The sequence below is a fragment of the Ambystoma mexicanum genome, chromosome 6p (assembly GCF_040938575.1).
Source record: "Ambystoma mexicanum isolate Mex_15411 chromosome 6p, UKY_AmexF1_1, whole genome shotgun sequence".
Taxonomy (NCBI): domain Eukaryota; kingdom Metazoa; phylum Chordata; class Amphibia; order Caudata; family Ambystomatidae; genus Ambystoma; species Ambystoma mexicanum.
In genome coordinates, this window is record NC_090935.1 from 114,252,416 (window position 1) to 114,278,718 (window position 26,303).

The 26,303-nt window shown below is 44.1% G+C and overlaps 1 protein-coding gene across 1 annotated transcript in view; it reads right to left on the bottom strand.

The window, feature by feature from the left end:
• The window catches only part of LOC138510886 (protein huluwa-like), a 71,693-nt gene extending 52,126 nt beyond the window's left edge, over nucleotides 1–19,567 (bottom strand). Inside the window, exon 1 of the mRNA XM_069626538.1 lies at nucleotides 18,890–19,567. Coding sequence (XP_069482639.1) covers nucleotides 18,890–19,540 — 651 coding nt within the window. The 5' untranslated portion in view covers nucleotides 19,541–19,567. The remainder of the gene's footprint in view (nucleotides 1–18,889) is intronic.
• Nucleotides 19,568–26,303: the final 6,736 nt, after the last annotated feature.

A 26,303-nucleotide genomic window follows, 5' to 3' on the forward strand; every position in this document is an offset into this window, starting at 1 on the left:
AGCAAGATTGCAGATCTCCCCAATAGCTTTCCAAAGCAGGTGCCGTATCCTGGATAGCCGGATTGAGAATGAGGAAAAGTAATGGGTAGGTCCCTTTACAGGAACTGTCCGTGGACAAACTACTGAGTCGCAAAAAGGCCTTGAAAAGTACGTTGCCAGATCAATGTAGAATGGGTCTGGACCTGGGAGCTGTGCAAGGGCAAACTTTCTGCTTGAAACACCCTAGATTGGCTGGAAAAGCACTTCTGTCCACGGCCAGAGACATTGTTCGGGGACAGCGCTGTCACGTTGCACAGCCATGGTCACAGGAAGGCGTCTCCAGACATCCGTCCCCGGACACCCTCCAGGCAGGAATTGCAGTGTGCATGCATTGGATGTCCATTGTCCGCGGACTAATTAAAAGTGCGTCACACGGAAAAGAATATGTCCGGACATCCCACCTGCCCGGGGGTACCTCCATTTTGAGTGTGGACACCCCCAGGTAGCCATATTGTCTGGGACTAATTAATAGTGCTTCACACGAAAAAGAATATGTCCGGAGAGCACACCTCTCGGGGGGCACCTCCATTTTGAGTGTGGACGACCCAGACAGTTGTGTGGTCCACAGACTCATAATGTTAATTTTTAAAAAGATAATACCTACCGCAGAACAAAAATCCTTTTAGTACAAAAAATATGTTTCGAGATGCGGTATCGGAATGGGAGGAACTTGGGTACAATAATCCTGAGGGGAGGAAGGAGTGAGGTTTCATCAAATCGTCTTTGATTAAAATGTTCATAATTTGATGGGGACAAGGGGGACAGGTGCAAAAAGGGCACTGGTAGGAACAGTTTTAATATTATGTTTGACGTACTGTAAACGGTCCTTAAAATCATTACTTAGTTCATCCAATTTTTTAGACTAGTTCATGATGTCAGTATTGACAGTTGGGGATAGGACTTCCCTGTCCGATTCTTGGGATTGTGAATGATTAAACTGGGGCATGGTTATGCATTGTAAGAGAAATATAAATGATTTTAGTAAGGTGTGCACAAAATACATTATTTGGTGACATTGCATACAATTGGAGGGTTGATCATGCATTTCTTCTTTTGGGAAGTTCTCCTCTAACCATTTAAGTGTGCTTGCCATTTCTGTAAGAAAAAAATAAATCAAAAATGGTTTATGTCTTATATGTTTTTGTAATGAAAGCTAATCCTTATCTTACTTATAAAGCGCAACGTAAGCCATAAGGCATCTTGGCGCTAGAGCAATGAGTTAGGATCCGACCAAGCATCAGAACTAAAAAAAAGACGGTTTTCAGCGCCCAGGGGGTGGGGGGGGGCGTAAAGGAGCCTCGACATTACGCAGGGCGAATGGGAGAGGATTCCAGGCCTTGGCAGCCACCACTGAGAAGGTGCGGCCGCCAACATGGGCAAGCCTAGCCATTGGGGGCTGAATGGTCTTCAAGGCTTGTGAGCAGAGCGACCTAGTAGGTTTGTAAATACAAAACTTTGCCTAGAGAAACTCCGCTCCTGGAACCAAACACAAGGACTTGATGCACTGCTCAACTGGGAGCCAATGAAGTTGGCATAGAAGCAGGGTCATACGGGCACCAAAAGCCGGGTGGAGAACATCCCTGGCAGCAGAATTTTGCAATAGCTGGAGAAGATGTCTTGGGAGGCCAAGATATTTAGCACTGCAATAATCGATAATGCTGATAACCTGGGAAGAGACCCCCAGTGCATGGAGGGAAGAGACCACTGGTGCATGGAACCTCTGTGGAATAGAGGGCAGAATTTTCTGCAGAGTCCAAAGTTTAAAATGTGCTTTTTGACAAGCGAGGGAGACCGGTACCGAGGACTTGAACCAAAGAGACTGGACGGGGAAAACAGACCAAATCTCTCAAATTTCATGAGGCAAGGAAGCAGAGAGATAGGTTGAATATTAAACAAAACTGCCATATCCAAACCTGGCTTCTTAAGCAGCGGGATGACAAGGGCATGCTTAAGATTCGGGAATGGTCCCCGAGAGAATGAGTCATTAACGGCCTCAGTGAGTTGTAAGGCAATGTCATTGGAGATTTTCTTTAATACAGAGAGCGGGATAGCATCATTCAGAGACGCTGACTTAAGACTGTTAAGTACGGCCAACATTTCCTGATCAGAAAACACTGGAAAGGAAGACCACTGAGCACCTGGGGTAACTACCGGAGCAGATGGACACAGATAAGGTACAGGCTGCGCCTCCGAAGGACGAGAAGTGTCAATAACTCTATGGATGGTAGCTATCTTCCGTTAAAAAAACAATGAAAGAGTTGCAGAGTTCCTTAGATGGAGGAACAGCAGACTGAGGTTTAGCCTGCAGTGATAGTGACTGAAAAACAGCAAATAAAGCTCTGGGTTGATTAATAGCCTGTTACATTTTAGTGCTAACATATGTTTGTTTAGCAGCCCTAGTAGCTTTATGATATTCAAGAGTGACCAAGCAAAACGAAACACGGTTATCCAACAAATAGGCTGACCTCCATTTCCTTTCCATTACCTGCCTATGAACCCTCAGGTTTTTTAATTCAGCAGTGCACCAAGGCTCAGACCAACGGGCTCCTAACCGGACAGAGCTTGCACTTCGCAAGAGCATCAGCCGCCGATACAAGAGTCTGAGAAATTGTCATAAGACTAAACCGAGGAACAAAGAGGAGAGATTGGGAAGGGACACAGTATGCCATCCTTGCTTCAAAGCAAACTGTAGAGGGCAAGCAGGAAGATAAACCACAGTAGTCAAGGAGAAAGGTACCACCCAGTGGGTGGTCAGACCAAATAATGGGCAGAGCCAAGAAATCCGACATGGCTGTAGGCAGGGCAAACATAAGGTCAAGTGTTCCCAAGTTGATTAGTAGGGAAATTGACTAGCTGGGAAAAGCCTAGATCGGACATAGAAACCAGCAACTGGTTTTATTTGTAGGAAGATAAAGTCTCCCACGATAGCCAAATTGGAGTATTTCTGGTGAAGTGAAGCAACTAACCCAGGAAACTCGCCACAAAACCTACGATCATAACCCAGGGGGGGTGGGGGAGGCGATCAATCAAGGAGTACATATAAAGTGTTGGTAGCGGACAAGTGTTGGTAGCGGACAGGGGAATCCCAATCAGGATCCCATCCATATTAAAACCATGTTCCAGCTGAATAAAATGCACTTTGAAACTAGATATAATAAACTAGATATAATAAAAACAGAAATAAATACAATGCACTTACTATTTAGTGAGAATGAGTTGTCAAACACCTGGCGTTTCTTAATCTGTATGCAGAGTTGTAGTGAGGAGATTATCTGAAGTGTACAGTTATGGTTTGCGCTGGGTGCATTCCAATGTGCGATATATATATATATAAATAAAAATAATAGTATTTCTTGAACGTGATTTTTTTTACAATAACATTTTTTTTTTAAAGTGAAGCTATGCATTGAACATATGCATTTTTTTGATTTTCAATAATATGCATTTTTTTGATTTTCAATAAAATGCTCCTAAAAAGAAACATTTTTAAAACAGCATGTTTCCTTGCATATAAATGTCATATTTTCCAGCCTTTGCGATCACGTCCCTTATAGTGCCAGCATTCTCCACCTGTGCATATATATATATTTCTTTTCCAAAATCATTAACATGTTCATACTATTGCTGTGCTTTACACCCAATACTACCACGCTGTCACATAGTGGCACAATATTACACCTCATTACAAGTGCCACTTACAGTGGCTACCATATGTTGCCAATACATGTTTCTTAATACAGAAATACGGTACAAGTGCCAATGTACACATTTTTTACTTTTCAATAAATTCCGACTACAAACACGCAAACCTAAACGCAACACTTTGAAACCACTACTAAAACACCATATACTAACAACATACACTGTTGCAACTGCAAATTTCAGCAGAATTACCACTAGGCATCAGTTTGCCCTTCTTTTTAAAAACACTGCCACACATTACAAACCCATTGCATCACAACAAGTGCACTTTCCATATTAAAAGCACAAGGACAGAAATTGCCTCATCACCAAAAAATAAAAGGTTCACACATGTTTGCATCAAGGAAAACTCTGCTGTACAGCTAATACCATTCCATAATACCCCTAGTGCTAACGTTTCTGTGCTGCAAAAATGTATCCTTTTTACAGTATGCCAATTTTTACCCTGTTGCTTATGATATGCCAAACTGTCACAGTGCAATCATTTTCTAATGCATCCCACTGTTTTTAAAAGTAAGATACTTGGCCATAGTGCGAATACCATGCAACTCTCCACTTGCACTCAGCCCTACAGACAAGGTGTGTATCGGCCACTTCAGTCCCTGAAAATAGTCAAATACTCCCCAAAAATAAAAATAGGAAACAGACAGGCAGTACCGTGTGCTCCTGCACTCACCCACACAGCTCCATGAACATTTTTGTACCAGTAGTTCACAAAGTACCACAGGAAGAAACTACTATTACTGCCGGAATAACTAAACATGTATCTCAATGTGCAAGAATAACTAGGTGCAAAGGAATAAGTATTACAAAAACATTTTCCAGTTAAATCAGTTCTACTTGCTTATGTACATTTGAACTCCGTAAAAAAAATAAAAAAAGCATTCTACTCCCACCTTTTAAAAATAGGGAGTAAAATAATCCCACTTCAAAATCTCATATGGGGGCACTGCTTGCACTAGTAAAGGTTTATAATCTTACCCACATTGTAACAACATCCACGCCACACAACACAACTTTATTCACTCGTTTTTCCAATAACTCGTCCTACCTTGAATAACATCCTTTGATCCTGAAACTCCTTAACCATTACCACATATACCAACTACCTTATTGCCAAACACAAGGAAACCGCTTCACATCCTACAAAGTAAGTGTATTAATATAGCATGTATAGCCCTCCAATTGAAATAACGTACTTTCACTATGCTTTAGCCTAAAGTATTCTTTTCTACTCAAAAATATTGTATTTCACTCTTACTCATTCCAGTGTAGCATTCATAATATTTCTAATTCTATCTGAACATTTCTCTTTATTCAATACACCACTAATTCCTTATTGCCCAACACCACAACTGTCTCTCATGGACTTGTATACCAAAATGTCATTACTCAATTCTTCCATACCCCAATCCATCTCAAGCCATTGCAACACAAAAACATTCACTCATTCCATTGCACATTACTAACACTCTACCACTCATATACACTCATCCTCGCTCCTTTACAATTGCACACTAAATCACACCATTACAGCAACCACTGTTTTCCTCAACACAGCATAACATTCCTACTTATTGAATCACACAACCACTCCCTTACTCACCAACACCAGTACTGTCCCAACACATTCTACCATCAATACTTTATCATCCATTCCCCATCACATGATTATAGTTATAAAACACCACCGATTTCAATGTCATATTTACCCAAACCCATCACACCTATACAACCTCTTCCAACCTTCCCAACCACACAATCACACAACAATCCCTCTACAATCACACCCACCATTTTTATATAACATTCCACAACTTTGAAACAAACTTTTTTCCCCCAAAAAATGCCTACTAAAATCCAACTCTGAAGAAAACAAGAAAAAGTAATTTAGTCATCCGCCACTAATAAAATGTATAGAAAATATTCAAACAGAACAGGAACTAAACCAGCAAGCACTCCCAAAAAAAATGTACTAAATCAAACTAGACCCTAAAACAAACTGAATACTATCTACCAATGTTAACGTAGCCACAGAAAAACATTCCAAAAAGTACATTTTACAGAACATTTTCCAATGTAGATATTATAAAAACCATCTAAGAAGTCACAATCTACGCTTAAAAACTACAGCAGAAAACGAATCCTCGAAGATCTGATGGAAAGCACATTTAAACTAAAGAAGAATTTCTTTATATTTATTTTAAACAGAACGAAACCACCATTTAAATTAATCAAACTACAATAACGACTTCTAAACATGTGCTATGTCAACATAAATACCTTTTCCAACTTCTTTGAATGGTTTCACAAAAGCAGCATAGAACCATATTTAAATGAAGAGGCTTATAAAGAACACATCAATCCATTTACCATTGACAATAATGGGCGAGGCTATGAAGTTGTAGGAGACACCATTATGGCACATCAAGCACTTTTTTGACATCTCTAATTAAGAGGTTTATCCTCTAATTAAGAGGTTTATCCCGGGGCAATATACTGCCTTCCACTGATACCAAGATACAATTGAGCACACTATGAGCTCTTTTCTATTAGAACCCTGAGTCAAATTGCAAGTCTGTACGGGTCGGAATTTTCTTATAATATGCAAATTTGACCTTTGCTTTGTTTCTCATCTTGGAAAGTCATGCACTACAGTGCTTCACCCCCCTTTAGTGGCCTCATTTAAAATGACAAATAATGTCCTTACTTTGTTAGTTTAAATGAATGCAAAGGATATTGTACTATAAATAAGCATGACATTGTTGTCATGTTATTTTCCATATTTTTTGAAATCTTAAGTGCCCCCCAAAAACATAATTGAAAATTATATACATCACACACACACACACACACACACACATTTCTTTTTCATAAACTCCCCAATGTGAAGCGGGGTGTGAGAGAGTCACTCACATGCAGTTGTAGTTAATGGATTTAGCAGTTGTACATTCCATAAAAACATCAACATCCAAAAGTGTCAGGTAAAACATTTTTTTTAAAAAATGTAATACAAAAATCACCTTTTTATCCTTGGATTCACATTAAAAAATGTCTCTTCCATTTTACACCCAGTGAGATTACAAGGGAGGCAGAAGCCAACTATATATTTGTACATAAACTTTTACGTGGTGTGAGAAACCTGAAGGTGTCTCACCCGCGAGTCCCTGGGGATCTGTCAACCAGGTGGCCAGGACACGGCCATCGCTTTTGGATCCAGTTCCTGGGGGTGGACCAGTGCAGGAGGATCACTGGATGGGGTTTACGTGGAGTGGGACAGCAGATGGTGAGAAGCGGTATCCCATTCACTGTAATACCTTATCCCCATCCTACCAGGTAGGATACTTGGACTCTAACTACCTGGCCTCCTTTCCCGATACAAACACTTTCTCACGGACAGCTCACCCCATGAGAGAAAATGGATTAACACTGAAGCCGTATACCTGACATGTCCCAACACAATGACGGGCAGAGTCAGGCAATTACTGATCATTACACTTCCCCACATGGATGAAAGCCGGAGTACGAAAGCACACTGAGCAAGGCAAAGCACGCGAGGAAGAAGCAAGACCATTGAGGGAAGTGCCCTTGACCTTTTCAGAGAAAGACTGCTGTTACTTACACCAGCCTTCGAGAATAAGACACATAAAATCTGGAATTAAAGCTGAAGAAACCTGCATTGTGTGTGGGAGGGGCTCTCCTGCATCTATAGCCAAGACAGTGAGGAGCATTTGCCGCTGTGGTACTGTCCTTGGCTCCTACAACAAAGCAGCACCTGTAAAGTCAGCACAGCCTGTGAGTCAGGGAGACTGATGGCAGATCAGTCTGCGTTAGAACCAAGGTTGCAAGCGACAACATTGTATTGAGAAATCAGAAGAGAACAGAACAGTGTGTGAAGCGTATGTGACGATCTGAGCCCAGCAGAGGGAAATGCGGGGTGAACCGTGAGCCATCGGAGAGAATAGTCTGATTGGAAAAGGGGATCTAAGCTCGGCTGAGGGGGATCCAGGGTGAAGAGTGAATCACCTGAATTGAATACTTGTAAGAGGAACGGAATTTTTCATTTGTTTTGGTACATCAGGCCCTCTGCATCAAGAGACTTTGATAAGTAAAGAGACTTGGGCACAGAATGGCCCTGATGCTGGTCATTGAACTGCACCATCGTGCTGAAGAAGCCATAGAGTGTGCTATGCTCGAGTGAACCGCCTGGTCCCGTGCTGAAAATGTGGGGAAGGGAGGCCAACGGGCTGATCATCCTGACATCTCTTTTTTGTGAACACTTCTTTCTTTTTCAAAAACACCACCACACACTAGGGTAAGGATTGGCGCTATTCATTTATTTTTTTTATTTTTTTTTTTAGTATAGGCCCTTTTATTTTGACCAAACTCTGCTAGGACTGCATTATTATTTGATATAGTCATAGCTTGCTCTCAACTGTAGATTTAGGAGTAGATAGACGTTAATATAAACACCCTTGAACTGTGGCCACTTGTGCCTGTCTTACTGTCGATATCATGCCTTCCTTACATGGGCCATGGGTTCCAATAGCTTTATAGACCTCACCCTCAGGCCGTATCATCGTTATAACCCCTCATACCTCATTAACTCGGTATTCAGGACCCAGAACTCTTGGGACGGCACTTGTATGAGGTCTATAAAGCTATATTCAAACACTCTTCCTCTCTCAGATATCTTGAATGACCCCCCTAAGGTCTGCCAGCATAATCTGAAGACTTGGATGTTTCTTCTGCCTTTACAGCGCTACTTGTGGGGTCAGTATGCCCGACAAATGTAGGCTGATTGAAAATAAATATACTCAGCAATGCACCGTTATAGCCGAGCTCCAGCGCTTCTAAACAACACTATCTTTTCCGGTTTCTGGAGTAAACATTAACACGCACTTAACCAACACTTTCAATGTTATATTAAAAGAAAGCATTCGTTTAGAACAAAGAAAGGTATTAATGACACACACACTCCCCCCTCCCCCACACCCACCGTCCCCCTTGGTGCGAGAACATTCAGTTGCAAGTCTTTGGTCATGCTCTATCACTGTATTTCACATTTTTAGTTTACACTTTTCGAAATTCCAGAACATTTTGATCACTTACTTTGATCATTTGACAAAGATGACCACAGCCTAGAATTATTAAGCTTAGATCAGTTTCAAATACATTCCTAATCTGCATGCAGGAACTTTGTGTCCCAGCAGCTGTCAGGAATGCATTTGTGACCTTTGATCTTGTGCCTGCCAGTGCAGATTTTCAGGAGTCCGTTTAGAACAAAGGCACATGTGTGAAGTGTAAATTTTGGCATGAGCCAATAAAATATAAATAAAACAATCCTTGGGCTCTTCCACCATGACTAGATGGCATTCTGTCACAGTAGCACTCCAGAATCTGATGGCTGCATCCTGGCATTTAATAGGAGTAAATCAGACGGTTTGGTCTTTTTACCAATCAAGTTCTTTTTTTGCACACAATGTTGTAATAAGGAAAAATCATTTTACAGATTTCAAGTGTGACAGTGAGAGTTTATACAAGATCAATCTGTCAGCAGCTTTGTGCCAAATGCCTAAAAACAGGTTAGTTTTGGGCATGTGGGTCACAATGTAAAACCCAAGAAAAGGAGAGGATACCCACAGGCGGCAGGACAATGGGCATTGATACAGGTCCTGAAGCATGCCAGTGCCACCGATCCTTATCCAGAATGCCAGTCACATTATTGCAATAACAAAGCATAAATCCAAATGTATACATTTGCAAAGTCGCTTCACTTCAATTTTGGCCATTATAAATGGTCAATTCACCTAAATACTGACAGGGAATTGACTGTATATTGACTGGCTCCCTGCATGAAAAGGCACTTATTGTGTGAATACAGATGATCTGCTGTACATTTATTAATTTCTTTTGGCAGCTCAATTTTGAGATATGCAAATCGATTGACAGCTCTGGAGGATCCATGCTCTTGGCAGTGCAGCAGCTACTGAGGTGTTGGACCATTTCAAGGACCTGAAACCTTTGGCTCTTCCAATGTTTTGCACTACATCTCTCATCTGCCCTATCTAGCATAGTCGATGCTGCGGGATCCTGCGAACAGTAGCCCAGAACACCTCGAGAGCTGTACATTGCAAACCCATAGGCAATTTCACAGGTTCTTTTTCCAAACTACTTTTCAGCCAGCGTATAAGAACATGGTGTGCTGCAAAATACATGGATTGGTACAATATATTTTTTAATAGAGTTCCTTTGTTCAAAGTAGGTGGATGCAGGCTGGGGGTGGCGGAAGAGGAAGGGATCATCACGAATTCCACTGGAAATTGATTGGCTGTTTGCAGCAATATGAAGCTAGCCTTAACATTTATCTCAAGGTTTACTAGGCCCTACAGATGTGTTAGGGGATTCATTATTTGAGTGGTATATAACAGCGCAGCTGCATATTCACCCCCTTTCTTCCCTTAAAGATGCCAACGTTTACCCCGTAGCACCACCAAATATTGTGTAATAAACTATCACTCTTAAGATATTCTTTCTTGGTGTGAGGTATTGAAAGTGAACCCCATTTTGCAGGTGCGCCCCTTAAATATATATTTTTGGGGTATATCCACACTCTCATCAGCCTCAAACCATAGAAAATACACCCCTCTAGGGAATCAAAGGCCATGAGTTTGTCTTGCAGATGATAACAAGGTTTTAATCTTTACAGATCATGAGGATTGGGGAAATGACAGAGGGCTCTGCCATTTCAGACAGCATTCTGTCGTCGTCCTTTGCTGACTCCCAGATCCTGAAGACTGCTCCTAGGCTTGCAGCTTAAATACTCTTCAGTTGGTCACTGGATACCCGCAGAGCTCCTCCAAACGTGTTCTTCTTGCCATACAAGGGATGCTGCAGAGGCTCCAGTGTTGCATGGTCATGTTCTCTACTCAACATTAATGCTGTATTAGCAGGAATACTTTGTCGCTCTTGTTTAGCATAATTTACTATGTTATAAACATTCACACATAAACACTTCTTCCCGCCATTCTCTCAACATTAACTCCATAAAATATTTGATGTGGTCCAATAACTTCTACAGAAAAACACTTTTTCTAATACTATGTTGTGTTGAATCTCCATTAGCCTGTGATTGACAGGAACAGTTGATCATCCACTTTGTTCTCTCTTCCAGCCTTAGACTCAGTGATGCAAGACCGCACACAAGCTCTGCAATCTATTCTTAGCACAAGCGCATTCCTCTTTGGCAGAGAGACTGCTCTTTATCGTGTGTTTTAAACAAAGCTAATTTACAATGTACAACAGTTTTACATATAACTCCATCTACATAGTTGTTTGCACTTAGATTTCAATCCTAACAATCTTTATTTAGTGACTGCCACGCTTGTGTGTGAAAAAAAGCTTTTCTCAGTGCTATAGTGCCTAGAGAAGTCTTGCCTCGTTTGTAAAGCGCTTGCGACAGTTGGAAATGTAGAAAAGCACTAGGCTCCTTCCCAACAGTATGACAAGATATTTGTATGCAACAGATCCTCATACCAAGTTGTAACAATCAATTTCTTTCTTGAGTCTTTGAATCATTAGATCACAATTCAAGATAAATTAGTCGGATCCATTGCTGGCAATGTTGAGCGGCAGATATAAGTACATGCATGTCCCATTTAAGCCAAGATTATCAGAGGGCGCTCCTGGTCATAAAGGACTCCAATACCAGTCCTGGGCTTGATTCAACTCTAGGTTTAGTTTAGACAATTGTATTCAACAGAAGGGGGAAAACTCCCACTCCCAGAACACAATTGATCGGAGGAAAAGAAAAAAATCCAGAACTGAGGCATGAAGTCCCGTTGACGTGGAGTCATTGTGTGACCTTATCAATTAGCAATTTCTGCATTGTAAGAAAGTTTGGAAATCTGTAACATCACTGATTGGATATCCAGACGACGAATTTCAGAGCTGGGAACTCAGGTTTCCATAATAGACACAAGAACATTAGCTACATACAAGTGGAGTTTTGTAATCCCTCCGATTAAATTCAATGCCTTGTATTTCTTGTTTCAAAGTAAGAGCTGTTCCCATGTCCAATCGAAACTTCCACTGCAACTCGGGCTGTACCATCCTAGCACAAGGAATTCATACGTGCAGGTCTCCCTTCCCCGCCAAATAAACTGCATGGGCCAGAATGCATTGCACTAAGGGAAGTATGGGGTCCAATTAAGTTACCATAACAACCCGCGTTACCTGTGAGTGCCGAATGAGAGTGTCGACTGTTCGGCTGTGCATGCGGTTTCTACTCCTGCTGACAAGGACTTGTTGTTTTCGGCTTACCCTCATTGATGCTATTGCTTTAATGATATTGCGCTTCGTAGGCTACCTTCAGGAATGCATACCATATACTGACTCCCTAAGAATCATTATATTCCTCAAGATACTTTATATTGCTCTTGTGATTTAGGCTCCGCCCACATATCCCAGCAACCTTCAAATACACAAGCGTGCGCTACCTGTGAGTGCCGACTGAGAGGGTGGACTGTTCGGCTGATCAGCAGGGCAGCCGACCTCCCTGTTTCGGTACTCTCCTATATTTAGGAAATGTTGGCTGTTCGTTCTTTCATCCGTTTGGCGGAAGGTTTTGGTGTTGATGGTTGCGGAAGGGTTTGGTGTTGACAGTTGTACTATCGCTATATAGGTAAGGAGAAGCCTGCTTAGTAAAACAAGCAAAATGTACACGTTAACTACCGCCATGGCAAGTAAATCTAGGGCTTTCCTCAACAGTGATACAACAAGCCCCTCAACAACGAATCCTTTTTCAGATCCCACTGATTACAATCGAAAGCCAAAAAAGCAGGGAGGACTTAGTCCATCCGAAATCGGTTGGAGCGGACATTCGATATTTTTGGAATGCAAATCAAAAAAAAATCTGTGGTAATGTTGCCAGCCCCATTTGAAAACACAAAGCTGTTAATAACAGCAAAAGCTGTCAATGTTTCTTTTTTACTCCTGTGACAGACGTTGACATTCTGATATGCAATTCACAATATGCACAGGATTTTCGACCCTTACAAAGAGTTGATACAAAATGGGCCCATGAGCAAAACCCTATCGACCTTGTTACCTTTCGTTGGCCAGGTCAGCGTACATGTGAATGAAAGTTTAGTTTGCCCGCGTCTTTCATCACAGGTGCCTGTAAATGGACAGAAATCAAATCATTCTGTAACAAGGGAACAACATTTTAAAATAAATGCTCGCACGGTGTCTGTGAAACACAGAAACGTGTGTGTGCCTTGTTGTACCCCCTGATATGTCAACTAATTTAGATCAAGGTGTTGGGTGTGTGAGCGATTCTTCCTCTGGTTGTTCTGCCAGTGTTAATATTGTGAAATTGTTGATGGAGGCCCCTGCTGTGACTGATGGGCTTGATAATACTTACCCTGAAACCCTGAATATTGACGATATAAACGAAAAAGATTTTGTGGCCAATGTGGGCAACAAATCAAGCCTATCCGTTTCACCAAATCTGAATGGTAGACCTGTAAATCAGGTTTTGGATAGTTCATCCTCTTCCGATATGTCCTATTTAAAACCCACCCCGCGGCCCTCATTTGGCTTCAAGAACTCCATGATCCCACCTGTGAAATCTCCTTAGCCACTTTGAATACCGGCCTTCATAGCTTGGCTCAGTTATACGAATACCGGCCTTCATAGCTTGGCTAAATTATACGACCATATGGATGAAAAAAATTGATAAAAATACTCAGTTATTGGGTAATGTAAATGCCAATTTTGACACAATTTTAGCCGAGTTAAATCTAATTAATATAGGTATACTTGAAATAAGTACTATGGCATGTCCAAAAATCTTATGTGAGACTGTTATGGAAATATTGGAAGCCAAAATGAAACTAGGGATGGGTCTTTTAACAACAAAAAGGTACCTGAAATGTGTATTGAATCGATTTCTTGCATAGTGTTCCAGACCCTGAAGTTACTTCGGAAGGACTGAGCTTATAGAATTAGATTTGGATAAAGTTATGAAAAAAGTATTAAAACTGTGATACACACCCCTTCATGCCAGTCGAATATTTTGAGTGCAGTGAAGTGTCTGCTGAGCCAATCTACAACCTTTTTCAACCTCAGAAAAAAGGAAAACAAGAATAAGTAAAAAAACTAAAAATCAAGTAAGTATAAATAATGCTAAACAAATTTCTGGAAAACGTAAATTTATAAAAGCCATTTCATAACTGGAAAAAACCAGAACAACAAAACAAAAAAGAGGGAAAAAAGGCCCAAGCAGTAATAAAATGGCCAAGACACTGGATTTATGAATGGAAAATAATTGCTCTGAAGTAGGCCATAAATTTGTAGATCAAGAGCGTGAACAGGTCTCGGATAGGAGTACTCTCATGAACCTGACCACTCACTCAATTGAGCCGGATACCTCGGTTGTAGAAATCGAAGAGCCAGAAACAAACTTTGAATTAATAAACTCGATATTGACTTTAGGGAGTCAAATTTCATTTCAATGATAGAAAAAAGAGCTAAGTGTGAGAAAAGCGAGTGTTCCAAATATGCACATAAAAAACGATTGCGTAAACCCAGCGAAACAGAGGGTAGCGGCAATGAGCCTACTGTTGGAACCTTGGGCGTAAAAGCGAAACGGGAACCAGATCCCCCTGAACCCATTGAACAAGATTTCATTACGTCTTATAACCATGAAAGACAGGCAGCATAGAGATCCATTCCCAAACAGACCTACAATCTTAGCAGCTTTTAACTCTTTTTCATCACTCAGAGCCATTTGATCTACAGACATCAACTTTTTCAATTGAGAAAACTCGATCGTTTCTCAATGTTCCGTCACTTGCAATAAGGCATATGATATGGGACGCCAGGGCATGTCAAAAGGTTTCAGGCTATATTTAAAAAAGTCATAGCGAAAAAACAGTAACAAGACAAAAGCAATGTGATACCTCTTACAAAAAAAATGGAGACGACCACAAAAGCTGCATACCGTTACTGATCAACTGCAAGGGACAAAACTGACATTTGCAGAGAAATGTATATTATGAAGAGGCTTCCTCTGTTACGCCTGAAAATAAAATTAGTAAATGGTCATTGGTAACCAAAACTGCTTTGGAAACTAGCCATAGACCCACTAAATAGATTATACATCCTAGAAAAGACAGAAAGTTAAACATAGCGAGCTGGAATACTCGAGGCCATGCTCACTTGATGCAACCTGAGCGGGATGAACTTCTGAGGCCGTATGATCTAATTCTGTTACAAGAGACTTGGTTGAGCTCCCTCCCTGCATGCCCAAATTATCAATTATGTTGTGTTCCAGCTCTGAACCCCTTAACAGGTTGACCTATGATGGGTCTAATTGCCACTTTAAAAATAGAAACTCTAGGAAAATTGACACCTTGGGCAAACCCCCATCCTGGTTTACAGTTTTTAAAACTAGAATTTCCAAAACAAAAACCAACAGGGAGGCCCAGTATGGGCGATAATCAATGTATATTGGAATCCAGCTGTAATAACGGAGGATGTATATTGGAATTCAGCTGTTATACCGGAGGATACATTTCTGTCAATGGTAATAGCATTATTTGAACTAATCGATTCTGACCCTAATATATGGTTGACGATGCAGGTTGGCGATTTAAATATCCATTGCCTATGAAAAAGAAAGTGCACAGCCCCCGAGAAACCAAATGGATAAGATTAATGTCAGACAGAAACAGGTGTATGCTGAATGGAACCATACAGGGCGATGCCCCACCTCAAGCGACCTGGGGAAATGGACGAGCAGAAGCAATCATAGATTATGCTTACATTACAAAATCCCACCCAAATATAGTGGAGAGCTTTGAAGTCACTTCAACAAAACGGACTGATCATAATATTCTATTCACGATATGCTCTTGCGCTTCTATTCCCGAAAGAGATTACTATGAACACTGTCTCAAAGTGAATGAAGGATTAAATCCTATCAAGTGGACAAATAATAAATTGCATAATCTTTTAGAAGAAATTATTTTAAATAGGACTACAAATTACATCAATATACTAGGTAAATATAAAATAATAAAAATGTAAATGATAAGCAGCGAGCCATCTTTGATAAGCCTTACGACCAGGTGATAAACGCGGCAAAGGTCGCCAAGAGGAAAGCTATCCGACAGCGGTCTAAAGAAAGCCTTGCATATGCTAAAGAACGTGCAAAAAATTAACACAAAATATTTAAACGAGTTAAAGATGTACAAAATTCAAACTGAAAATGAATGTATGTTAAAAACAATATCTGGGAAATCTAGTGCACAGATCTGGGCCCTTTTGAATGAGGGTGCAGGGACAAATCCCGCTTTCCATTCTGTGAATGGAATAAGTGAGGATGGTTCGGCATCTCATTTCACAACCCCCTTTTATGATAAGACACAAAACACCGACCTATCTATTAAGAACAAATCTAGCATGTATATGCCAAATATGGATCCCTTGGATATTGAGAGAATAATTAAAAAGCTTAGTACATCTCGAGCTCCTGGACCGGACGGCATATCTAATGCCGTCCTCAAACAAAACCCGAAACAATGGGCAAAAATTATTATTCAGCTATATCAAAACATCAAAGAGACAAGTAAAATACCGACATCCTGGTGAAAAATCAATTATTTTACTGCTCTTTAAAAAAAAGGCAATCGACTGAATCCTATAAATTATAGACCGTTAGGTCTTATGGATTCCATAGGAAAAATATTTGCTAAAATCTTGCTAAAGAAATTAAACAAATGGCTACAAGAAAAAAAAAAACCCTATTAGATACAAATCAAGCTGGTTTTGTTGAGGGAGTGGGAACCTAATAGTCTGACTGTACAAGCCTTAAAACATAAAGCCATGTCTACATTGCCTATATAGACAGGCTTTCGATACGGTCTCCTGATTAAAGCTCTGGGATAAATTGAGAGTGGAAATGTACCTGCATAATCTATTAACTTGGATGCAGCAATTACATACGAAGACAACGATCCAAGTGAAGTTGAACAGAGAAGGAATGTTGTCTAAGCCGATAATAAATGTAGGCTTGAAGCAGGGGTGCTTATTAGCAGCGACACTATTACATTTTTATATCAGAGGCATTATTAATTACCTGTGGGAAATAAGATCCTTCCCACCAAAAATAAATTCGTAGTAACTCATCTCCTATATGCAGATGATCTTATAATCATTGATCATACTCCAATAGGATTAAAAAGATCAATGGATGCCCCGAGTAGACATGCTAAAGACAATGAACTTAGAATAAATCCCAATAGGTCAAAAGCCTTGATTCAAGGGAAAAAACAAATCTGCACTCGGAAAATGGCAAAAAAGTGGAATATTGAGGGTGAAAGACCAACAATACCCAGTACATATTTGTAATTAATATAAAATGACAGGGTAAGTAAGTCTCCCTATAAAGAAGAAATAAAGCATGAGCTGAAGATTTTGTGTTTGCAAACTCTTCTGGTCCAAAAGAAAATATGGCACATTTACTAGTTTACCAATAATAGCTCACTACAGACAAAAGGCTGTACCATCTGTTACTTATGGTGCGTCTAGTAAACGAGCTAAAGATCAGCCAAACTGGCCTTATTTGGAGGGCTTGCATTGGAAGAGAATACTGGGACTTAAGCTTTCCAATATCTATAATACGCCACGGATCATGGATTTTATGTGTTATATTTACTAAAAACTGATTTTATTTATGTGATATTATTCAAGAGATTGACAAAATGTAAATTAACGATGTCAAAATGTTATTCTCGCAGCAAATTAATACATGTATGAATGTTGATTATATTTGTAAAGTTGCATTGCAACTAAACCAAATTTAAAAAGATAAACACCAAACCTCAGCCCCTAAAGTGCTGCTGTTGAGTAGAAGAGGCTTTCAAAATCTCATTGGGGGGTGGTGGGGTGGAGGAGACATAATCCGTACCCAAAATGCATCATATGAAAGCCAGAGCCAAGCTCGAATCTCACTTTAATGATCCACTGCCACCTTAAGAGCCCCGAAGCTGAGCTACATGTTGGTGCCTCAAGATCGTAAACCATTCCATTGTGCATGGCTGCCAAGAGACCGCGGGCCATACTCAACACCTGCAACTAGTCCTGGCTTTTCCCTCTGGATTCTGGGACTGGAAGTTTTGTTTGTCACCATTATAACTGAAACTGAAAATAGGTGTAGAACTTCAGATTCACAGTGACCCATTTATACTTCCAGCAATGGGCCACTGCCTGGCACTTACCTGCTGCCTTGCTCCTGGCTCCCCATCGCCCACCTACATTTCTCTGTGGAATCGCCTGCCCTGCCCCCCCCCAACACTCTCGGAATGTTCACAAGGCCTAGCAGGACCGCCTTCTTATTTTACTAATCCTTGTCATTATATTGCATTGTTTTGCTGTTTCCTGTTCCCCTTCCCTTAGCCCTGTGGGCGCTTTGAAACAATTTCTTGATGTACACGTGCCTTACAAAAGCACAATAAATAAAACATGTGTGAAGCTTTTTCACGTTTGAGTTTCTAGCCTGATCGATTTTAAATGTGCCAATTGGATAGCATAATCACATATCAATTACTTGTTTAAGAAAAAACAACAGTTAGCACCCTGGAACCCGGGAAAGGGAGACTCCTCAATGTGCCCAACGCCCGCCCCCCGCCGGAAACAGCCCAAGCAATCTCTTCTTTCGAGTAGCTCCCCGAAAACAATTTTACTGAGTTTTAAGAAAGACAGCTATTTGACATATCTCAACAACATAATAATAATATTAATCCAATGCTGGCTTTTCAGGTAACTTTTTTTTTTGTTGCATGCCTGGTTATGCAGTTCCTTCCATTATAGCATAGGATGGGCCTACATGCCCCATCATGCAATAGCGATGCAGATTAAAAAGCCAGGACTGAATGTATGTGACTGAAATTGGAGCTAGTTGGAAATGTGCCTACTCCCACTGGAAAAAAGAAAGCCTTCTGGACTCTGCTACATTATCTGTGGCTAACTAGTCCTGTTTTTTTGTTGCATTCTGGGACTTGTAGTTTTGTTGGGACTATAAGACCCAGAATTCCAAAAAACGAAACAGGACTGTTGAGTTCTGAATAGGATTAGTCCTTACCCGAGGAGCTGGTGTAGTCACGGGTGTGTTGGGAGGCGCCTGGCTGGCTCGAACCTCCAGGTCACTGGATGAAATCGTCCTTTGGGAAGTCCTACCAGCAGTCCAGGCTGGCATTCGCCGCATACCCTTTCCACCCAGCGACAGTTCGCGGGGCAATCTTGTTGGGGCTCGCGACACTGTTACGGTTATAGCCGGCCTTAGGGAGCACACGTCCAGATCCCCAGCCGTGCCATCGGGTTTATGGAGCCCATCTCGAGAATATGGCCGTTCTCTGAACCTGTGTGCCTCTGCCAGCGTGAGAACAGCATCCAGACCCTGGCTGGTGGCACTGGCAGAGGGTAGCCTGAGCTCCTGGGAGGCCTGGCTGTCGCCACTCACGGTGCTGGCCTCCACCGCAGCAGACCCCTGCCCGTCCTCCAGCTGCCCACTCCATCTCTGGCTACTTGGCTTCTTTTTCCTGTTAAACGTGGCAAACCTCTGAATTAAAAGCACACAGTTCAAGAGGAAGAGCAGAGCCACGCAGGGGATGAGCAGGGCCACGAGCAGTGTGAGGGCAGGCTGGAGGGGCAGGGTCTCCCCTGTACCGGGGACTGTGGGGGAAACATTGGTCCTCGCCCCAGCAGTGGGCAGGAAAGAAGTCGCAGTCACCATTGCAGGTGTGGGGCTGCTGGTTATTTGGAAAACTGGAAAGTGGGAGGGGCTGGGAAAATTCCCAAAGGATTGGAAGCGTGGGTGGGGCAGGGTGGGACATAACCCTTGTTAGCTGCTTGAGTCTGTATTCCAGGAGCGAGGTTCGAACTGCCACGGGGGATAGCGCTGCCACTTGCCCGTAGCACTTTTAAGCGCAATTTGCATGGTCGACGTTTGCGACATAGGGTTACTTTGAGTCGTCACTCACATTTCTTGGTTTGTCACTCGGGAACCTACTGCATTCTGGGTGTTGAAAGCGTGCACAAAAAAGAACTACAACCAAGAAAATCGCAACTATGAACGTTGTGATTGTGGATTGCTGCCCGGGTGCTGCCCGGAGTCTGAGCTGTGCAAGTGAAACTGGAGGGTGTGGGAAACGGGTGAAAGAATTATCAGCTGTCAAACTCAGCCCCTGTAGGGTGAGTGTGGGACCGCAGGGAAACATGGTCGAAAACAAAACCAGGGCTGCCAAGGGGTTTACATGTGGTAGGTTGTGTGTTGGTGTGTGGCGAAACATGTCTATGAGGAAGTTTGCACGGGCTGAAATGAAGCGGACTGAGCACGTACCCACCTCTGGCATGGGGAGACATGGCCTCTCCGTATGTGCAACACCTTGTAGACGTTGGGGTGCAGGGGACCATGCCACCGTCACACTAGGTTTCTAGTGCTGCAGTTGGCTTTTTCAATGCATCGTATTCTGCACCTTAGTTTCGCTTGCTCCATCCTAACACTACTGCTCCCAGAATTCACGTGGTAAGTCAAGTTAGAATCCAGGTCTTAACACGGGTTGTCCGGGTCCCATTGACAAGGGGCCATATCTTCACCATACCTGCTGCAGTTGTACCTCTACAGTATCTTCGTAGCTACAGTCCCACAGTCTCCTTTTTTATAATGATTTTTTTTACTAGAATGCATGTTTTTACCAGTAACTGCCACAGGAGGTCCCTATTTGTGTGGAGTAACTCTATTCAATGTAGCACATTAGCACGTGTTTACAGTCCTGGGTTTTAATTTGGCCCGCCAATGCACTCTGCGGCTTGGAGTCTTGGTTAATTTGAATTATTTTTATTTTGTGTGTTTTTTATATGTGTAAAGGTCTTTGGAACTGAAATAACATTGTGATAAATACAATTAGACATATTGTAGTCAAGAAGTGGGTGCTACTGGTGTGTAAAAGGAAAGTCGCAGGGTGTTGGGGTGTTTTTTTAATGGTGACATGGAGCCACCGGGGCTAGGAAGGAAGTTATCCTGTTTCCAAAATGAGGTGTTACCTGCAATTTCAGATTTGTCTTTGCTTTGTATAACTACATTTCTACGTGTATCACAATTCAGAGCGATGGCAGCTTAGAAGTCGGTACTGGCTGATCAGCACACGACATGGGAGAACATGAATTCGGCACCCTGTCTTTGCTGAGTGCATTTGAAGTTCCATAACCCTGGCATTTGTCCAATTGTATCCCATATGTACATAGCTCATTACCTTTTCCCCCCAGAAAAGTGTCACATGAAACCTGTTTGTTTTTTGGCATAAAAGAGCCGCAGACTTATTCCACAATAACAGAAAACCAAAACCACACTGCACACATTGTGGAAAACATAACTCCTAAGATGCGGCGATTGCTCCGTGTCCAAAAGTAAACTGCTTCCCCCTTTTCTTCCCCAAGCGAATAGGCCCAACTCTCCCAACCTTGGCGTCCGAGCCTCTCCTGCCCCTGCAGGTGCTCCTGGGCGGGGAGAGTGCCGTTTCCATAGGGGAAGCTGAGCCTTAGATGTTCCTCCCAGACGCCCCTGCCGCCCCTGCCGCTTAGGCTCCCAAGGGGTGCTGGGTCTGAGAAGAGCGACGACCCTTCTCGCTTTCCCCTGGCTCATCCGGAGTCTGCCTCATGTGTTTGTCCGGGCAAACCGCCACACCGCCTGCCGTCCTGCGACGCCGACGACCAGGCCCTTCTGCTTTCCTTATCCCTAGGGTTGGTGGGTGGGAAAACGAAAAGCTCCTTCAAGTCCGTGCGGGGGTCTCTTGCGGAGCTGGCTGCTGATTTCCCTGCAGTTCCAGCTTGTTTATAAAGTAAGAGCCCCTCCCCTTTCTTTTGTCTGCCCTTCGCGGGCTTTCCTAGGATTTGCCGCGCTTCCTAGCCTTTCGCGGGCTTCTGTTGTTTTTGCCGCGCTGTGCTTGGCTCCTCCCCTTTCATCCGTGAAGGGGAGGTTGGAGAGGGAACACTGCCCGAGTTATCGGGGTGCCTCCTTCATTTTGTGTTGCCTTTGTCGACACCTGTATTTACACCAACAAGGGGAGGGCAGAATTCAAGCAGTATGATGCCCCATTAGCTGGAGCCTAAAATAATCTAGCCTAGAACTCTACATTCTGGATGGTAGTGCATACATACCAACATCTTCCGTTCGACAGACGTGGTTATAACTGCATTCTGGGATTTGAGTCCTGGTTTTATAATGGCGAGATGCAGGACTACACCTCCCACAATGCAAAGTTAAAACCGGAACTGGACCAGTGTTTCTGGTAGATAATGTGGCTATGTATGATGGGGCTAGGTGGCAGGCTTGCCATTCCAGTTTAAACCCATTGAATGTGTGATTGTTGTGAGGCATTGTGTGAACACAATCTCTTCTGGGTTCCTGCCGGTGGTCTTCCTAGGATCAGGAAGACACAATGATAAACGAATGCAGAACACACACTCGCACACACGCCTGTACGTAAACAGAGCCTGCATGCCAACATTTTCCATTCGGTTAACACCAAATCCAATCCTGGTTTTAACTTTACATTCTGGGACTAGAAGTGCAGGATTTATAATTTGGACTAAAAGTCCCAGAATGCAAAGGTAAAACTAGGACTGCAGTACTGCCTCCAGAATTTAATGGATAATGCGGACATGAATGATGGAGTTCTACAGTGGCAGTGTGATGGGGAAAGGTTAAACATAAATACACCTTCATCTCCTGTTCTTAATGCAAGGGCACGTGCTCATATGGACCAGCGCGAGCACATATGCGTAATTAAATCGCAAGATTGCAGGAGATTTGTTCCATTGCTTCGCATCTGCATGTTTCCACTCAAAGCCCGGGTGGACGAAGCGCTTATGTCCGAATTGGAAAGGGTTTTGAAGGTGACGAGGGGGAGAGCAGCGAGTGGAGGAGGCACCCCGATAACCGGGGCAGGGGCCTTACTCCTTTTCGCGCTCTTACCCCTCCCCCCCCGAGAGGAGGGCGAAAGAGCGAAGAAAAGGGCGCCAAGAGCCCCCGAAAGCCCGCGAAGGGGAACAATGAAAGAGGGCGTGGCTTGGCGCTTAAGTACGACGGGCGCCCGGCTGGGGAGCACTTGCAGCTCATCCAGCAGCCGGGCGCCCGCCAAGAGAGGAGGATTTCGTTTTCGTTTGGAGAAGAGGACTTCGTTGGAGCGACCATCGTTGAGCGGGAGCCTTCTTATCTGCAGGCGCGCGGTGCTTGGAGGCGGCTTCGACGGAGAACGGAGGTCCCCGAGGCGTGCTTCCACCGAGACGGCAGCTCCTGGGAAGAAGCGGCGGCAGAAGCAGCGGCACCGACGAAGGTGGGAGCGGCCGACATCCTGAGGCAGCGGAGAAGGTCCGGAAGAAGGCGGGGCCATCCATCGGGCCGAAAGCCAGCGGAGAGCGACAGCTGGCACCCGGCTGGAGAAGAGGGACGTTGCCTTCGGCGGCAGAAGGTGCGGAAGCAGGCGGGGCCATCCATCGGGCCGTAAGCCAGCAGAGAGCTGCACGCTCGCAGCCAGCAAGAGACGAGGGACGTTGCCTGCGGTGGTAAGAAGATCCGGAAGCAGGCGGGGCCATCTACCGGGCTGAAAGCCAGCAGAGAGTTGCACGCTCACAGCCGGCGGGAGGGAGGGACGTTGCCTTCGTAACGCAATAGGCAGCGCGTCAGTCTCATAATCTGAAGGTCCCGAGTTCGAGCCTCAAGGAGGGCACAAGTTTGCCAAGGCAGGCAACAGGAGCGCTAACCCCACAGCAGGGGGACATTCAAGTAGTACGGCTCCCGACGGCAGGGCCTTTCAGGGGCAATATTAAGCAGTCACGTGCCCAATATTAAGCAATCCGTGGCCCAAACGAAAAGTACTTGGCCTGGCAAGGCAGGTGACTCGAGTTCTAATCCCACAGTAGGTGGGTCATTCTTTATTGGCAAGGTCGGTGCTTAAAGGGAAAAGATGCAGATGCAAGGAAAAAGTCAAGAGGACCAGCAGAAAGGAGAGCTGGAGGCTTTTTTAATGATGGCAAGAAGAGCAGGGGACAAGTATGGCACCAACTGGATGCAGTTAATGGCAACACAGATGGGAGCTGAGGTGGCGGGGCGCAGCCAGAGGGCAGGGTCACCACTCTTGTTCCCACCTACACCCATCGATGAGGCATGGGTGGAGGTGCATTCGCAGGAAGAGAAAGAGCGGGACATCGAGGAGCTCGAGGACGAGGATGAGCCGGTCACCAAAAGGAAACGAGTGATGACCAAGAAAGCGAGGGACAGCCAGCAGCAAGCGGCGGCAGCACAGAAAAGAAAAACCAACCCCAAGGGAAAGGGGAGGGCGCAGGAGGTTGAGGCCATCCCGGCACCTGTCCCTGCTGAGGCTCCAAGACCAGTGGGAGGTCCACGCAGCACACCTGTAGCCACACCGGCGGTAGCAGCGGAGGCGCCAACCACCTTGGAGATGGTGAAAGGTATGTTCAATGAATGCATGGAAGCTTGGGTGACGGGTGCAAATTGTCAGTTGCCTGTTAATAAGAATGCTTTGAACATAGGGGGTAAAGGAATACAAGGGGAGAATGGGAACACGGAGCAACTTGGCTCGGGGACGAGTCAGCCAATGACAGGTGCAGGACAGCCAGTAACGGGGGGGGAACCCGGTGCAGATGGCGACACAGGGGGCAAACACCATCTACACGCCACAAATTGGGGGGACACCTTGGTGGGGGGCACAGGCCTCCGCACAGGTACAGGGGCAGGAACTGGCCAGTAGCAACACAATATACGGGAGGCCCATGCCAGGGTTTGCACCGGCCAGAGTGGCGATCAATGCATTGGCATGGCATATCCCGTTGGCATACAAAGAGAGAGTTTGGAGGAAGGAATTTATGGACATTATGGAATTATTGGGGATGGCCTCCTCGGGACAAGGCTTCAGCGAACCCACAGAGAGGGAAAGGGAGAAGAAGGAGAGGGAGAGGCCAAAGATAGAACTCAACATACATACTTGGTTGAGGGCGTTCAGGGTTTATGCCACGATCATGTTAGAAAAATTCCCACAAGATGGCGTGGCGATGATGGCTTATGAGCAGTATATTCACGAGCAATACTTGAAGCATGGGGGGGATACATGGAGCAACTACGACAAAGGTTTTAGACTTAAGATGCAGGTATGGCCGGGAATGACATGGGATGAAGTAGACGTGGGGGGCCGCATAGATACGAAATCAGTCCCAGCCAGGCCAGTGGAGGAGAGCGTTGCAAGTGAAAGAACTGCGCATAGCAGGGGCAGGGGGATATATGTGAAAGGGAGGGGGTCCTTTCGTGGGAACTCCTCTTGGACCAACCGGCCCAGTTACCAAGAGGAGTTGCCAGAATGTTGGTTGTTTGCCGAAGGGAGGTGCACGTATGGTAATGCGTGTAGGTTCAAACACACAAAGTCAGCAAGCACGGGGAGACACAGCCCCTACAGCCGAGAGGGCAAGGCAAGGGGCAGCGCGAAGGGCAAAGAGAAAAGCAAACATGAGTGAAACAGAGCTGCCCACACCCATACGTTTACAGGCCATGATTCCTTTTTTGAATGCATACAGCGAGAGGGGTGACGCAAAACTGTTATGGGAGGGTTTCAGGTGGGGATTTAAGATTCCCTTCCAGGGGCAGTTAGGAACTAAGGAGTCTTGCAATTTAAAATCAGCGCTAGCCATGCCTGAAATATTGGCGCAAAAAGTGGGGAAAGAGGTACAATTGGGGAGGGTGGCGGGCCCCTTCCGCACCCCCTCACTGGGAAACCTGGTTGTTTCACCATTGGGCTTGGTACCTAAAAAGGATAAGGGGCAGTACAGACTGATCCAACATTTGTCCTTCCCTGAAGGGGAGTCGGTGAACGATGGCATTTCAGGGGAAGAATGCAGGGTGCATTATGCAACATTTGAAGACGCAGTGGACCTGGTAAAGGCAGCGGGGGTGGGGGCCCTCATGGGGAAGGCGGATATTGAATCAGCCTTCCGGTTGCTACCAATTCACAAAGACAGCCATCATTTGCTGGGGTTCAAGGTGTTGCAGGATTACTTCTACGACAAATGTTTACCGATGGGGTGTGCAATTTCATGTGCGTATTTTGAAAGGTTTAGCAGATTCCTGGAATTTGCAGTCAGGCGTAGAAGCAAGGTTGGGGGGATGGTGCATTACCTTGATGATTTCATGTTTGTGGGGGGCCGAGGGACCCAGGATTGCAAGAACCTCATGGCGGTATTTCAGGGGTTAATGAAAGAATTTGGAGTACCTCTGGCGGAGGAAAAAACGATGGGTCCGGTGACATCACTTGTGTTTTTGGGGATTGAAATTGATTCGGTAGCGGGGGTGTGCAGGCTCCCGGTTGACAAGGTACTGAGGTTGAAGGAAGTGATTGCGGGATTGTTGGGCAAGGAGAAAGCCTCTTTGAAAGAGCTCCAGTCCTTAGCAGGCAGTTTGAATTTTGCAGGCAAAGTGATCCCTCCTGGTA